This window comes from Gossypium raimondii, chromosome 13 (assembly GCF_025698545.1).
Source record: "Gossypium raimondii isolate GPD5lz chromosome 13, ASM2569854v1, whole genome shotgun sequence".
NCBI classification, from domain to species: domain Eukaryota; kingdom Viridiplantae; phylum Streptophyta; class Magnoliopsida; order Malvales; family Malvaceae; genus Gossypium; species Gossypium raimondii.
Window position 1 is genome coordinate 55,806,793 of NC_068577.1, and position 16,461 is coordinate 55,823,253.

A 16,461-nucleotide genomic window follows, 5' to 3' on the forward strand; every position below is an offset into this window, starting at 1 on the left:
AAATCAAAACACCTCGATAATTTAATATAAAATTACATTTTACTCCCTTTAAAAAATTATAATTCAACTATAATATTAATAGAAAATAAATATGATTGAATAAATTACAAGTTTAGGATGAACCAACAAATAGAAAAATAATACAAATCCAAATACCTCCAATTTTGCAAATAATTGATGAAACCAAAAGCTACAAATAAATGAATATTACTCACAGTTACAATGTTAAAGAATTATATGATGATGCATGAAGGGATTAACAGCCATGGTGGTCGCGCCAGTCCAGGAATACAAGTGAAGCACCATAATGAGCCAATGCACCCATCACTACCAAGACGTGAAATATTTGATGACTATGGCCGGTTAAGTCGAACCATCCGGGCTTGAACCGTTCCGGGACTCGGCTAACGTAGAACAGGGTCCCTGTCAAGTAGAATATAGCCATCGCAGACTCGTAGGCGAGGGTGATGTTGCGGCGCGGGTTAGACCAGTTGACAATCATGGCGTGGACACCGGGGATGATGCCGAAGAGTCCCATGGAAGAAAAGAGCATGGCTCGGAACGCGCGGAATTTCTTGGTCGATAAGGCCGGTGATAAAAGTGTCACGATGGTGAACAAGCCTAGGACCGTGATCCCACCGAGGTAGATGAAGTGCCATTGTGGATCACACTGGAAAATGTAATAAATCGGTGGGAAAAACGATGTGATGATCATGGTAGTGATCCCGGCATAGTCGAGCCGCAACAACGAGAGGTTCAGATGGTGCGAGTGGCACGAAAAGAGGTGGCAAATGCTACTTGATAGGAGGCAGAACATGGAGCCGGCTAAGAATACGTAGAACGGCCACCGCGTCACCGGCGAAACGTCAGGTTCCGAAGCCGTTATTTGCTTTAAATCGACGAGATTCGTCGTTGTTCCCTGGAATTCTTCTAAATCAGCTCCATGGCATAACCAAAACTAAACTTATACCAACACCAACAGTGATCAATGTAATTATCTATGAATAAATGCCATACTCACCAGCAAGGGATCTTGAGAAACATTGCTGTCGCCACTAATAGGAAAAGAACTGCATCAATTAAGTAGCATAAATACGTATATAGATACATACATAGATACATACATACATACATATATGCATACATTCATTCATATAAACCAGCTCTTGTTTTAGTTCATAATAAGTAATCTCAGATTAATAACTAACAAATTAAGAAAAAAGTAGTGATTAATTTTTAGCAATTACTGAAAAGGATTATAAAATTCGTTAAATTTAAGTACTAAAACCTGTAAACGAACCTGGTTAAGAAGGCAATGAGATCCGATACTTGTGGGACTTCAATCAAATTCGCCATTGTTAATCCCAAAAATAGAACAAACCCAAGTAAATGCCTACACAGTTCATCACAAAAAACCAAAACCAAATTAGAAAAAAAGGAAAACCCAGAAATCAAAAACAAAAACCATTAAAAATAATAAATGAAACTGGGTTTTTGGTTTATCTTCTTCAACATACGTCCAAACATTAAGTGTTTCATTATGCCAACGAAAGATGCTAAAGAGAGCTTCCTTGAGAGGCCAATTAGCTCTATAATAATTCAGAATGAACTCGTTGTCCTTCATGTACTCCGGCAACTCCTTGAACGACACCAAACCATACGACGGCGACGATGGCGGCGACTGTACTCTTTTCTTCCCTTTCTCCGCCTCAACAGGTTCAGAAACAAGCTTGGAATCGAGGGTCGGATCCATATTTCTGGGTTTCTTTTTCTTTTTCTTCAAAACAACAACAGGTCGATGATGATGATGATGATGATGATGATGATGATGATGATGATGATATAGAAGAACAACGCTAATGACGAAAAACACTTAGAGAAGGAGAGATATTTATATTGCAATAGAGAGATTGAATGATGGAATGATGGACGAAAAAGAAAGCAACAAGAGATTTCGTTTTGGCGTTTCGTTGATTGATTGAAAAAGGGTTTATTTTAGGTGTAGTTCGGAGGAAGGCAGATAGCTTAACTACACCAACTGCATACATTTATGGAAGGGAGAGAAAATAATAATGGTTGAAGGTTTATTTATGGTTTTAGTCCCTTTATTTATTCTAAAATTTACAATTATTATACTAAAATTACAATTTAATCCCATTTCAATTATAATGTTATGTGCAACTTGATTGATGATATAGATTTTCATTATAAAGTATTTGTATGGGTTATTTATATTATCAATTTTTGGTGTAACGAAAATTCGAATTCCTAAAATAGGCTAATAAATTATAATTTGGGATTTTCGATGTTATTATGTTAACAACAATATTATTATAAAAATAAAATAAAAATAAAGAGAGATAAAATCATGTCAAATTAAAATAAATGGATTAATTAGATCACACAAAAACTTACACACCGTCCATGGATTATTTAAATTATAAATTATAAAAATATTACTTTTTAAGATTAATATTTGATACATTATTAATAAAAATTATTTATTTTAAAACAAAATTTAAACTCCATTTTTAAGATTTTTTTTATTATTATACTATTCTTTGAACTCATAAAATCTTGTCAAATAATTTTCTATTTATTTATTATGACCAAGGGCAACATGAGGGGCGTAGGGGCCTCCCGGCAACAAATGGGAAATTATTCTTTTAAACCTTTTAAAATTGCAAAATTTTAAATTGTTTGACGGTCATTTTAGCCCCCTCTAAGATTTAAAAATCGCCATTTTTTGTTTTTGTTTTTTGTTTCTCAAAGCTTCGGCCATATTGTGGGTGAAAGAAGTGTGAGGTGTATTTTATTTGCATGTAAAAGCAAAAGCAAAGTGTGTGGATATTAGAAAAAAAAAAACCAATGTGAAGGGAAAACAGTTGCTGGTAGGTAATCATAAATATTGCATTAATGGTGACGTTTTTCCATTTGGGAATAATAAATGATTGTTGGCTTTGATCTTTACACCAAAGCCAAACAATTAAGAATTTTACCTGATGGAATAAGGTACAAACAGATGTTCAAGCCATATGTACCTATTCCTCGGTTATTCTTGATCTGTGCTGAAAAAATTCAAGAGATTGTTGAAGAATTAAAACAAAAGGCATGTGCAGAATCTCATTCAGAGTTTCTTCAGAAATGCAATCATCCGTTATGGCAAAACTCTGAGTTTTTTATCAAATTGCCTTTCAAGAAGAATGAAGATATCAATCCTACAAAAGGCAGTCATGTAGGAATGAATCCAGAACATCAAAAACTTGCTGAACAAGAATGTCAACAGTTGCAGCAAGAAGACTTGATTGAAGCATCAGATTCTCAATGGGCATGTGAAGCATTTTATGTTAACAAGAGATCTGAGCAAACACGAGGGAAATTAAGATTGGTAATAAACTACCAACCTCTTAATGATTTCCTTCAGGATGACAAGTTTCCTCTACCGAATAAAAACTATATGTTTTCAAGTCTAGCGAAAGCCCAAATCTTCTCCAAATTTGATCTAAAAGCAGGTTTTTGGCAACTTGGAATAAGCCCAGAAGACAGGCCCAAAACAGGGTTCTGTATTCCAAATAAGCATTTTCAATGGAAAGTCATGCCGTTTGGTTTGAAAACTGCCCCATCACTATTCCAAAAGGCGATGATAAAGATTTTGATTCCCTCTTATCTGCTTTGTCCTTATGTAAATTATTGTTGTCCTTTTACTTAGACTACTGAGTCACTGCCTTTTAGTCATGTCTAATAATGAGTCTATGTAAAAACAGGTGTAAAAGCAGATTCCTTCTTATCTGCATAGGAATGATCTTTCCCTATATAAGGATGAAAGTCTCTCAGTTGTGAGGCAGAATGGTTTGAAAAAAAAAATACGAGTGTGTTTATAAATCATGTCTCTCTAAATCTCTTATCCTCTCTTCCTGACTGAAAATGGTCTATCTATGTAAGAAAGTCTCTCATGAGTTTAAAAGTATGCTCTGTGCTTGCCATTATCATATGGATCCTGCACATCAGAAATTAAACTTGGGAAAAAGATACTATTAGAATCTGGTGAGTTTGAAGAAGTAGTCCAGTTTAAAGGTATTAATGACTAAAAAGCGATTACTGTTGAATGGCCGTGAGGAAAGGCCTGTATTTTGGCATAGCATACCTACTGTTATGATCCTTTAACCTGCGATATCCCGTCTTCATACTCATCAGCCCCCTATTGGTATCAGAACCAAAAAGAGCCTGTATTTCTGTACAGAATACAGTAACTCTTAGACTTTCTTTCATTAGAAAACCCAGTTTTAGAAAGGAAGAGATATTTTCAATCATGAGTTCAAGTTCCAGACTATCTACTTCTAAAGCACCAGTTTCCTTACCTAGTTTTCCTTTACGATCACACTCTGCAAAAAAGATTTCATCTTTATATGAAATAGAGTATTTCACTGAAGAAGAAAAGGTCCAAGCTACGGACCTGCCTCTTGTAAATCCTTATTCTACTTATCAAAGACCCTCTTTTTCTCCTCTTAGAAGTATTAAAGCTCTTATTACTACTAGTAGGAAAAATGTTAAAGAATATGTACAGTCATCTAAATTCGATAAGCATCTTATCTATGGCGGCCAGGAAGAGCAATTTGTGACTTTGGAAATCCCCTCCAACTTTCCACAGGACTGGATCCAACATGGATATTCACATATCCACTTTGGAGCGATCGGACTTAGTTAAACTACCACGGAACTTTGAAAACCGTAGTTTCGAATTGCTTTGCTAGATTCCAGGTATAAGAGATACCAGGATGCTTGCATTGGAACTGTTGAAGCCACATTAAGTTCAGGAATGGCTATGGTAACCTTGTTTCCAAATTTTACGATGTCTCTCCAAGATCGCAATCTTCTGGATACCCTTAAAGTTCAGATCCAGATAATTGGCGTAGAAATGGTCGAATCTGCTGTTACAGCCACTCTACACTACCAAATAGTGTATAGAGTTCAGGACCATGCTTTCAAATTGACAAACCAAGGATCAGAAGATTCCCTCCTTATTTCAGTGAATACAAGGGAGGAACCCCACTGTGTACATATCCCAAAGCAAATCCCTAAACAGGAGCTTTTGAAGCTTCTACCAGAAAAGTGGGTGACAAATTATGAACAGATCCATCAACATGATCAGCCAATCAGATCCACTAAAAGCCAGATAATTACTAAGGCAGATGGCACTAGTGAGATCAGGTTTGATCATAGTCATCTAAAGTAGTTACCAGCTCCTCTGATTTTCTCCACACAAATGATGCTACAACCGGTACCTTTTGAAGCACCAAATTCAGGTCCAGAAACACCGCTTATACAAAGCTTTCAGCCCAATGGAAAGCCTTTGTATCTTTTTAAAGATCCCACAGGACATTGTCCCTGGGATATTAATTGTTCCTGTCAAGGATGTCAAAATGATGCTTTTGAAGATCTTGATGAAGAAATCAGACGATCCCGCAGGAAGAAAAACAAGAAAAAATCAACTCAGACAGAGTTTTACGAGAGACTGTGGTTGAGCCATAAAGATTTCACTGGATGAAGATTCTGAATCGCTGGATTCAATTGCCTGAATTGCACATATCGATCGTTCATTTGGCTCATCATCAATAGAGAATAGAGACTCAATGTCATCATTTTCTGCAATCTTGATTCCTGCTTGTTGCTGGATCTGCTGGATCATCTTTGCATTCTTCTTATTGTTTGGACATGATTTTGCATAATGACCTTTTTTGTTGCAGATGTAACATCGAGTGGATTTTGTTCCTTTGGAGAATTTCTTCTTTTTTCTGAGATGTCTCCATTTGTACTTCTTTCTAGAAGGTTTTGGAACAAATTGCTTCAACTTTCGGAAGTGTTTCTTCTTTCTTGTGGGACAATAGCATGATTTATCTTTTCCACATTTAATCTTTAAATGGGAATCATCACAGGCTTTTTCTAACCTTCGATCACTATGAAGATAATCCTTGAAGACCTTTTTCCTGTTACATAAGTCTTCTAGGGCTATAAAAACTTTTTGTTGGATCTGTCCCATAGTTAGATTGAGAACATTTTTATTCTGCCTGTGTAAATTCTGGTTTATTGCCACCTGAAGAGGATCTGGAATAGATGCAATAACAGCTTGTTTTAGGCTTGGATCTGCACCAAGAGCATAGAACAACTTCATCATAGCATATAAATGCTTAGTTAGATCCTTCTTCTGATAAGAACAGCATTTGCGCTTAAAAAACTCTCTTCTTTTTAAAGTTAACTGATCATCAGGATCTCCAATGAAGAAACTGTGGATAATTCTGATTGCCTGAGAAAAGTCTGTTAAAACAAGAAACTGTAACTGATCACCTTGAGAAACGGAATTCCACCAGTCTTTTAACATTCCTGTGAATCTTGAAACAAATTCTATCAGGATGTTATAATGGCTCTCTTCTGTTGATTTTCTGGTGTCAAGCCATGAGTGGAATTCTTGTAATCTTTCTGGCCATCTGGTTATAGGAATGTCATCAAGAGTGAAAACCATCTTTCCCGTAGAAACATGGGGTGTTGTTCTTGCATTTGATGGTTCCTCTGTCATTTCTTCTTCTGAGGCTTCTTCTACTTTTATACCAGAGGATGTGGCCATAATTTCTGGGGGAGAATCTGAGACTTCTTCAGAAAAGTCATGATTTTCTGATGTCTCTAAATCTTCTGAGACAGATTCTGTTTCTGATGAATTTGCTGGAGTGTTTGAAGGTATTTCAGGCTCATGAAGGACAGATATTTTAGGAAGAACTTCTCTACTATAATCCCTTAAGAACGTTGTTAAAGGATTTGAGGGTTGAGATTGTTCTTCTTGTTGCATCATCAAAGATTTTGATATCTGTCTAGGTGGAGATGAAGATGGTGAGGAGTATGGGCTTTCCTATTCATCTTCTTGTTTTTCTACTGGTCTTTTTCCCAGAGCTTTTTCTTTCTTTTTCTTTTCTTCTGTTGCCTTTTGCTTCTCTTCCTCCTTTTGAGCTTTGATTTGGGCATACAAATCATGAATAGTAGGCTTCTTGTTAGGTTCTAGTGGAGGAATGTTTAATCGAGTTGTTCCAGAGGGCGTCGGTTTATCTAGTTGCCTGATTGATGGAAATAACTCAATCCCATTTCTTGCCGCCGGTTGTGGTGGTGGTATCTTACCATTTTCTTTCAGGAATCTGATTTCTTTCAAGTTTTGTATTTTCTGCCCACCGGAGAAGTTGAGGATGAGGAACTTCTTTTTGTTTGAATTTCAGCATCTTTGGGAATGAGGACATATCCATTTCTACAAGAAAATGATAGCTTGTTAGATGAAATTAGAATTTAGAAATTCCATACTTGACTGCTAAAATTTCCTTGAAGGTGGAGTGATAGTGGATTTCAGCATCTGTGAATCTTCCACTTTTGTATCCACAAAGACGTCTTTTTCCATCCTCTTCTTTAAACAGTATTGCACCCCAATATTTGTCACTTGCATCTGTCTGTAAAATTCTTCTTCCTTCAGAAGGAATCTGCAATGGTGGTAAATTAGTGGTTTTCTCTTTTAGTTGCTGGACTGCTTTGGTTTGTTTTGGACCCCATGGTGGTGGATCTTTTTTCAGCATTTTTCTCAGAGGATTTATCAATTTTACAATCTTGGAGACAAAGTCTCTGAGATAATTAACAATCCCTAAGAATTGCTGGACTTGTTTCTGAGAGAGGTTACTGTCTGGGAATCTTTTCAATTCTTCTGCAATGTGTGGAAGTGGTTGATACTTTCCATTCTTGATAGTCATACCAAGAAACTCAATGTCTTTCTTATTTGTCTGCATCTTTCTTGCAGAGAGCATAATTCCCTTTTCTTCAATGATTCTTGTAAACTTTTCAAGAAGCATTACATGGTTTTCTTCATCTGGACTGTAAAGCAGAATACCATCGATATAAATCAGGGCCTGGTCCATGATGGGCTGGAAAATCTTTATCATCGCCTTTTGGAATAGTGATGGGGCAGTTTTCAAACCAAACGGCATGACTTTCCATTGAAAATGCTTATTTGGAATCTGAACCTGTTTTGGGCACATCTTACGGGCTTATTCCAAGTTGCCAAAAACCTGCTTTTAGATCAAATTTGGAGAAGATTTGGGCTTTCGCTAGACTTGAAAACAAATAGTTTTTAAGTGAGAATTTTTCATCTTTTGAACATTAAATAAATATTTTTTTCCTTTGATCCGTGTGCCCTTTCAAGCATTAATTTGATTTGAGTAGTAACTTTTTAGGATTTATTGATATCAGAATTTCTTATACTAAATAAAGGATTAAAATGTAAATTTAGTGAATATCGAAATTGATATTGTATTTTGAGAATATGATTAAATTTGACCTACAATTTTTATATGATTAATTTTTGTCATTAATTTTGATTTTTAATTAAATTTTACTATTTAATATTGATTTTAATTATTCGATAACAAAATTAAAAAGTCTCGGTAGATTGGATTTAATCAAGAGAGGTGAATTGACACTTCAATTTTTTTCTAAGGTTGAAAGGGTAGAAAACAACCGATTTATAAAGGTTCAACGTCAATTGTCAAGGACTAAGAAATGTATAATTTTTACAACTCCCGGTTTTTTAAGACTAAGATAGAAATCTCTCTGACAATCTTTTACGATGATTAAGATAGAACCATTCTGACTTTCAAGGATCAACTGGTAACCTCTAACTTTTAAGGTTCAATTAGGAACATGTACTTTTTACAGAGGTGAATTTAAGTAAGAAATATCTCTCTATAGGATATGTATCTCTTGCTTCTTAGAGTGATTTTGAAGTATATTTATACTACGGAATTTATTTATAACCATTTAGACTCGTTAAGGATGAAATCGTTGAACATACAAAAACTGTATTTTATAGCAACGTAGAAAAACTACTCGTTAAGTAGGGGGATTAAGCCCTTACCCCTCTAAATAAGCATGTGATTATTGACTTGAGGGAGGATCGATACTATACCCTAGAGGTATCGATCTTATGCTCAGAAACCGGTTGAAAAATGCTTAAAAAAACACTTAAATAAAATTTGAAATTATAGAAGTATATTAAGTAACAAAATATGCTTTAATGTCCTTAAATTGTATAAATTATATGTAGAACGAACTATCAAAATATACAACACTCCATGCTAGAATTTTGAGGACCTTAGTGTACTAGTTTCAAATCTCACTACGTAGGTATTTCAAGTTTTTTTTTTGGATTTAAATGATTTTTATAGATTTTGAATAAAAATATTAAAAAATAATTTTATAATAATATTTCTTATTTTTAAATAAATATTTTAATTAAGTTATTGTTGGATTAACCCATAACATCAGTCCAATCAATAATTTAATAATAATATAGATTAATGTAAAAAATTATCAAATAGTTTTTGAAAAATAAACAATACTTATTATATGGAATCATGACTGCTATTTAGTAAATAAAACTCAAATTGTTATCAAAAAATCAATTAAACACTTGCAATCTTTTTGTACCCAATTGAGCCTCTAAACTAACAAAACTAGCAAATAGACTCTTTGACTAACGCTGATCGTTACAGCGCTAATATGATCATTAATGATGTTAATGTGGCGCTCCATGTCACCAACAGTTGCTGACATGGTACTGCCACGTCAGTAAAAAATAAAAAAAATATTTTTAAAAAATAAAAAATTTAAAGAAATATTTATTTTTATCGAAATGAACTTGGACTTCATTTCAAAGCTTAATTTCTTTTAAAAATTTAATTTTTAAAAATTATAAATTTGTAAAACGTTATTAAAATTTATAAAAATATTAAATAAAGTTCAAAAATAAAAATAAAAATGATTTAAAAGCTAAGTCCGTAATAAATCTAGACATATGGTTGTCCAGATTCAATGTGAACCTGGACAATGTTATGTTCACATTCATTCAAGATGATTTTTCTAAATTATATCAATTTTAAATATATTAAAATTATTTTATTTAAAAAATTGATATGTGTATCAATGTTTTAATTCTATTGGTACCTTTTAGGATGTATAAAAATAAAATAAATAAATAAAAATAATTTTAATTTTATTAATCATATGTGTAAAGTTTTTTTAACGTATGAATATATCCAATTATTTAAAAATGTTAGACTATAAAATAATTGATACATCTTTTAGGATACACATGTAATAAAATAATTGATACACTTTTTAATTGGATTATCCATACATTAAAAAGAAATTTAAAGGTACGATTAATGAAATTAAAATATTTTTTATTTTTATACATACTAAAAGGTACCAATAAAATTAAAACACCAATACACATATCAATTTTTAAAGAAAATTAATTTTCAATATTTTTAAACTTTATATAATTTTAAAAATCATCTTAAATGAATTTGGCCAAATTGACATTTTGAACTTAACTTTTAAATGGTTTTAATTTTTAATTTTTTAAAATTTTTTAAAATTTTTTATAAATTTTAATAATGTTTTACTAATTTATAAAAATATTTTCAAGAATAATTTTTAAAAGCTTTGAAATGAATGAACCTAAACAATGGTTTTCTAGGTTCGTTTCAATAAAAATTAAACATTCCTTTTAATTTTGAATTTTTATCTTTTATTTTTATTTTTATTTTTTGCTGACATGGCATTGCCATGTTAGCACTATTAATGACCACATTAGTATTGTAACGGTCAATGTTAGTCAAATGGCTTATTTAGTCTTCTTTTTCTTTTTTTAATTCAGGGTCTCAATTGGATGCAAAAAGATCACAAGGACTTAATTAATTTTTTCGAAAACGTTCAAGGACCTTTTAAAACATTAATCCTAAATAAAAAGGCATGGCACCTTTCTTGGGGTTCAAATGACACCTCATGTCTTAATTGAAAGGAATACCTTTTAAGTAATTGTAGACGTAATTTTTAGAATTTTTATATAGCAAACATATAATTATACATATATTAGATTACGATACTGATTATGTGGATAAATATATATATAATTTATTTTTTTTAAAATTAAAATTAAAATTAAATGTGGATTTAATTGAATTGATAAAAAAAATTAAGGGAATGAAAATTTTGAAATTATAGATACCAATAATTCATCTCTAACCCATAAATAAGAGACAAAGACAATGTGCTTCAGCGCACTCGAACCCACGTCCTCTTACCTTGACAACAATACTTATACCAATCAAGCCAAGACCCAATCAAAACATATATTTTTCTAAATTACGTGAAAAAGGTGAAAATATTTCAACCTATGAAACTAAAATTTATCATTAATAGTATATCACTTAAAAGAAGGAAAGTTTTTGTGCTCTTTTATTTTGTTAATTTTATTAACTTATTGAAAAGGAATAAAATAATTTCTTATATTTGTGTGTGAAAATAAGAATTTATAGCAATTCAGAATTTTATGCATCTTCTTTAGAAGGAAAATATCCTTCCTAAATATGCAAAGCTATACTTATAAACTAATTTCTTGCTTTGACTCGTAAAAGAAACTTGCCACTTTCCTTGCGGAACTTATATATATATAGATTATAAAGGAAGTGGTTTACGATAATGTAAAATTAAAGTAGTTTTATTGTGATAATAGTGAAATTATGAATTTGGCAAATGATAGCATGGCGTTTTTATATCTCTTTTTTGTTGGTTCACGACGTATGTGATTTATGCAATTATCAGTGTTCGTATTGTTCATATTTATAGAGAAACTAATCAAACAGTTAATAGAACTGCTAAGTTGATTATGCGCATGGTTACATGGTTGATACCTATTTGAAGAATTTATTCTTGCAGGGTGAAATCAAAAAATTATTTTAAGGGTAGAAATGTATAAAGAATTGAGGGGTCAAAATATAATTTTATTACTATACTAATGATTTTTTTAAAAGTTAAAAGTCTATATAGAAAATTTTCTATTTCCGGGTGGGGCACATGGCCCTGCCTGCCCCTTCTCTTCTCCTACGTTCATAAGTTGGTGTTAGTGCAGTTGCTTTACATCAATTATATTGATAAATTCAACTATTATATTCTATTGTCAGCCTTAGATTCACACTCATGTAACTTCATCCCTCCCATACATTATGTAAAAAACTAGGTAACTGTTTTTTATTATGCCTAATCGTTTTAGAAAGGCTAAATGCTCAAATTAGGATTTAACATTTTAAGGGTTGTTCGTATAAGGATTAAACTTTTCAAAATGGTTAAATAAGGGCCAAACTTTTTTCAAAAGTGCTCAAATAAGAGCTTTTCAAATGTCGTATACCAGGTTTTAAGTTATGTTTTTTTCTTTTCTTTTCTAGTAATATCTAATTTATCAATCATATATTATATTCTAAACATGTCAGTATTCACCTAATTTTCACTACAAACTGGGATAAAGTGTGTGAAAAACCTTCATTTAAGCACTTTTATAAAGGTCTGGTCTTTATAAGATCATTTTGAAAAGCATTTAGCCTTTTAGGAAGGAAAATAGATAGTATCATTTTGATTTTTTACATATATTGGTTGAACAATCTCATTATAGGGTCTGATCATATCTGCTCTTTTCTGACACAATGTTTAGAACTACTCATAGCCCCACCCCTACCCATAAATAGAAAGATAATACGCTTCAACACACTCGAACCCACGTCCTCCTACATTGACAACAATATTCATACAAATCCAACTAAAACCCAATCAACAATATTCGAATGTATTATTTGAATCTACTATACTACGACCCATTATCTACCTTTTTTATTTTAATTTTTTAATTAACCCAATTGTAATTTTAACAAAATCATATTCGAATATAATAATTATAAAACGAATTCAATTTTCAAAACAATTTGGGGATTTGGGTTTTATAAAATTTTGTAGATATTTCACCAATAGCCATCCATACATAATTTATGCATTCATGATAAGTTTTGTATATTTTATCCTATCATAATCACTTTAAAACATTTATGTTGAAAATGTTTGATTAAGTTAATATTATGAATTAATCAAACATAAACTCAATTAAAAATAATCAAGAAAGAACTTTGGTCAATGCAAAAGACAAAAATTAAGAATGAAATTATTGTTTTAATCCTTCCACTTTGCTTAAAATCGAGAATCAATCTTTATATTCTGATTTGACATGATTTGATACCTCTACTTTTATAATGCCATGAATCAATTCAAATAATCAACACCTTTAAATATTCTTATTAAAATACTACCATTGATTTTGGGTCAAAACCATAATTTAACCTTAAAATTTCTCATATTTTTTCTTAAGCAAAGAATAAACATGTTAATCTAAAAAATTAAGGAATTAAAAAAGCAAGACTTTTTTTTTCGAAATAAAAAAGAGAGACTTAAAATTAAGAAATTGAAGTTTAGGCAATAGATGGCTTGGTTTAACCCGCAAGAAAGAGGTTTCCCTGTTTTAAAGTTTTAACTTCCAAGTTTTATTGAGTATGGAGTTTGCTTAATTTAATTTTACGTTAAATTTGGTCAATTTGTTGGTTGATTTATTTGCTTGATTAAAAGGGTTTTCATTTTATTTTCATATTCGAAACATCTTAAAATTATGACTTTCATTCTAACTTAGTCCTCAAATTTTAGAGCATTCTAATTACATCCTTAAACTATCAATGTCATATCAATAATGTCCTTCTATTGCTAAAATGTTATAAAACATAATTTTAAGAAAATGAATATTATAAAAATCTTGATTTTGAAATTTTCAAAGATTTTAAAGAAACTATCGTTCTCTCTCTCTCTCTTTTTGTTTTTACTTTATTTTTAGTTTTAATTTTAAAATTATCCCACAATATTTTACTCTTTTTAAATTTTCATTTTAAATATGTCACGTTCGATTTTACGTGTCGTTTTATGGTTAAGTTAATGGTTCCAATAATGAAAGGACTTGATTGATATAATATTGATAGTTTAGGGATGCAATTAGAACATTTTAGGGTTTAGGGACTGATTTAAAATAAAGGTCATCTAGTACAATTAACTCTATTTGAATTATTATTTAAGATTTCTTAATTTACTCGTTATCTCAAATACAAATTTATACTATCGGGAATAAAAGATGTTTGAGGATCGTATCGAAAGAAAATATAATTTTAGACCTTTATTAAGTAAAACTCTTAATTGGTATTATGCTTTGTGTTTTTTTTGTTTTTTCCCTCATATATTAAATATTTGTGTTAATTAATTAAATAATAAATTAACCACGGGGTTTCATGTGGTATAATAATAAATTTAGTCTATAATGTTTACTCTTTTTTATCACTCTGATCCTAATTATTTTTTTATCACTTTGGCATCCAATCTTTAAAACTTAGCCATTTTGCTTTTTTAAATAGAAAAGTAATTTGACCGTTAAAATTTTAAAACTCCTGACTGAGTTAGTGGCACGAGCCAACCAAATACCAACTTAGTTAAGAAATTACGAGAATGTCCTTTCGTAATTAAAATAAGTAATATTATTTGAGGGTATTTTAATCTTTTCATTTTAAAAAAAACTAATAAAACTAAGTATATAGTAAAATTTGAACTCACGCCAATTGCATTAATAAAACTTTTAATTTACCTCCGTAAGTTGTATTTCTTAATATTGTATTTGATTAATTTGGTGTCAAAAGTTAACTTGATACCGACTCAAGATTGATGATGATAAAAAAAAATTAATCTAATTTTGTCATTTTAATAATGTACATATTTCATATGTTATTATTATTAGGTAATTTCAAATCATACATTTCAGCATTTATTGTATGTTATTTTTAAACATACATTTGTACTTTAAATGAGGGATATTCAACTTTCAGTTAAAACCAAATTAACCGGCCGAACAGATCTAATTCGATTAATCGGTCGGTTAACCGATCTAATTCGGTCGGAGGTCGGTTATCGGTTAATTCAGTTCAAAATTGGGTAATTAACCGAACTTAATAATTAATATTACAATTTATATGATGTTTTAATTCCGATAATTCTATCAAATGAACATTATCAATTTATTTATTGTGATATAGTTTATACTTGTTTTAACCAAAAAAATAAAAAAACATAAAAATTTCGGTTCAGTTAATTTTTTTGAAAAAAAATCGATTTGGTTAACGGTTAAAGGATTAAAAAGTTCGATTAATTCAATTAATACTAGTTCGGTTCAGTTAACTATTTGAACACTCTTACACTAAATTTGTAATTTTCACACACATACGCGTAAAATAAGATTTCTAGCTTTTTCTTATTATAATATATTTTTAGATTTGCATCATGTTTTATGTCATTTTATATTTAGAATTTTTAGCTCAACAATTTTTTTTTTCTTTTAGAATTTTAGCTCAACAAATTTGAATGTATGACTTTGAGAAATTAACAATGCATGATTAAAAACTAAAAAGTAATTGGCCGACAGTAAACTATCCAAAATCGACCTATCAATTGGACCACCTCACTAAGTTGCAGTCTCCACTTGCCCAGTCAACATTGTGTCGACCATTTAAAGTAAAAAAAAATGTCAAAGAACACCAAAATATTTATGAATTTATTTTTCGATTCGATTCTATTTGAATTTTACATATATTAGTATAATTTTCTTAAGTTTCACACCGGGATTTTTTTTTAGTTAAATTATAAAGTAGAATTTTAAAAATTACAATATGCTCCAAGTTATTGTACTTTTTATATATTTGGAATTTAATAATCTAATTTTATTTTCAAGAATTTAACATCTCTACTTTCTAAATTTAAAAATTGGGTCTAGTTGTTCTTGTGAAATTTCTTCTATTAAATTCACTGATTGACATGTGGAATTTAAAAAGAAAAAACTCGCTTGGTATCCATGTGACAAAAAAATGATATTTGTAATGGACCTAAATTTAACAAAGAACTTTAACAATGGTAAAAATTATTAAAATTCACATAAGCATTTTAATTAGAATAAAACATTTAGGCTAACTAATAACATTGTAAAAGTTAGTGCATCAAATTATGTAAAAATTGAAGTATAGAGATTAAATCTCAAATTTGAGCATAATATAAGGATCAAAAACTAAAATTTGACCATTGTTATATAATCTTTTAAAAATAGAGGGATAAGAATTGAAATTTAACCATTATGTTATAATGTAGAGAGAGAGAGATGGACGTGTATGATGTAAGGAAGGTCTTAAATTATAAAAGTTATGTATTAAATTATATAAAAGTTAAAGTATAGAGAGGGATCAAAATTACAATTTGACCATTGTTATATAACTTGACTTGTCATATCGAGATAGAGTTTTGTATTAGAAAAGAGTTTTTAAGAACAATTTATGTCTGCATTTTAATCGAAATATTGGAGGATAATGACTATTTGAATTAACTAATGTCATTTTAAAAAGTAGAGATCCAAATTATTATGTTAAATTAAAAATTAAAATATAAAGATTAAATCCTAAATTTGATTATAGTAAAGGGATG

The 16,461-nt window shown here is 30.5% G+C and overlaps 1 protein-coding gene across 2 annotated transcripts; it reads right to left on the reverse strand.

Annotated features, from left to right (window-relative positions):
* Positions 1–47: 47 nt before the first annotated feature.
* Positions 48–1,987, reverse strand: LOC105783992 (heptahelical transmembrane protein 1). Of its 2 annotated transcripts, none has more exons than XM_052627184.1 (4): positions 1,518–1,987; positions 1,301–1,393; positions 1,022–1,055; positions 48–919 (listed from the first exon to the last, which is right to left on the reverse strand). In XM_052627184.1, exons 1-4 carry the CDS (start codon positions 1,751–1,753, stop codon positions 257–259), a joined length of 1,026 nt encoding a protein of 341 aa, XP_052483144.1. In that variant the 5' UTR covers positions 1,754–1,987; the 3' UTR covers positions 48–256. The 2 variants fall into 2 exon arrangements, with proteins under 2 accessions (XP_052483144.1, XP_012465181.1); XM_012609727.2 differs by having other exon boundaries at positions 1,022–1,070; positions 1,518–1,985.
* Positions 1,988–16,461: the final 14,474 nt, after the last annotated feature.

Excerpts from the sequence above, each read along its gene's own strand:
- LOC105783992 (XM_012609727.2), bottom strand. The coding sequence starts at position 1,753 with ATGGATCCGACCCTCGATTCCAAGCTTGTTTCTGAACCTGTTGAGGCG. Across the intron at positions 1,071-1,300 it reads CTCATTGCCTTCTTAACCAG|TTCTTTTCCTATTAGTGGCG; the intron begins GTTCGTTTACAG and ends TAATTGATGCAG. Across the intron at positions 920-1,021 it reads TTTCTCAAGATCCCTTGCTG|GGAACAACGACGAATCTCGT; the intron begins GTGAGTATGGCA and ends GAAGAATTCCAG.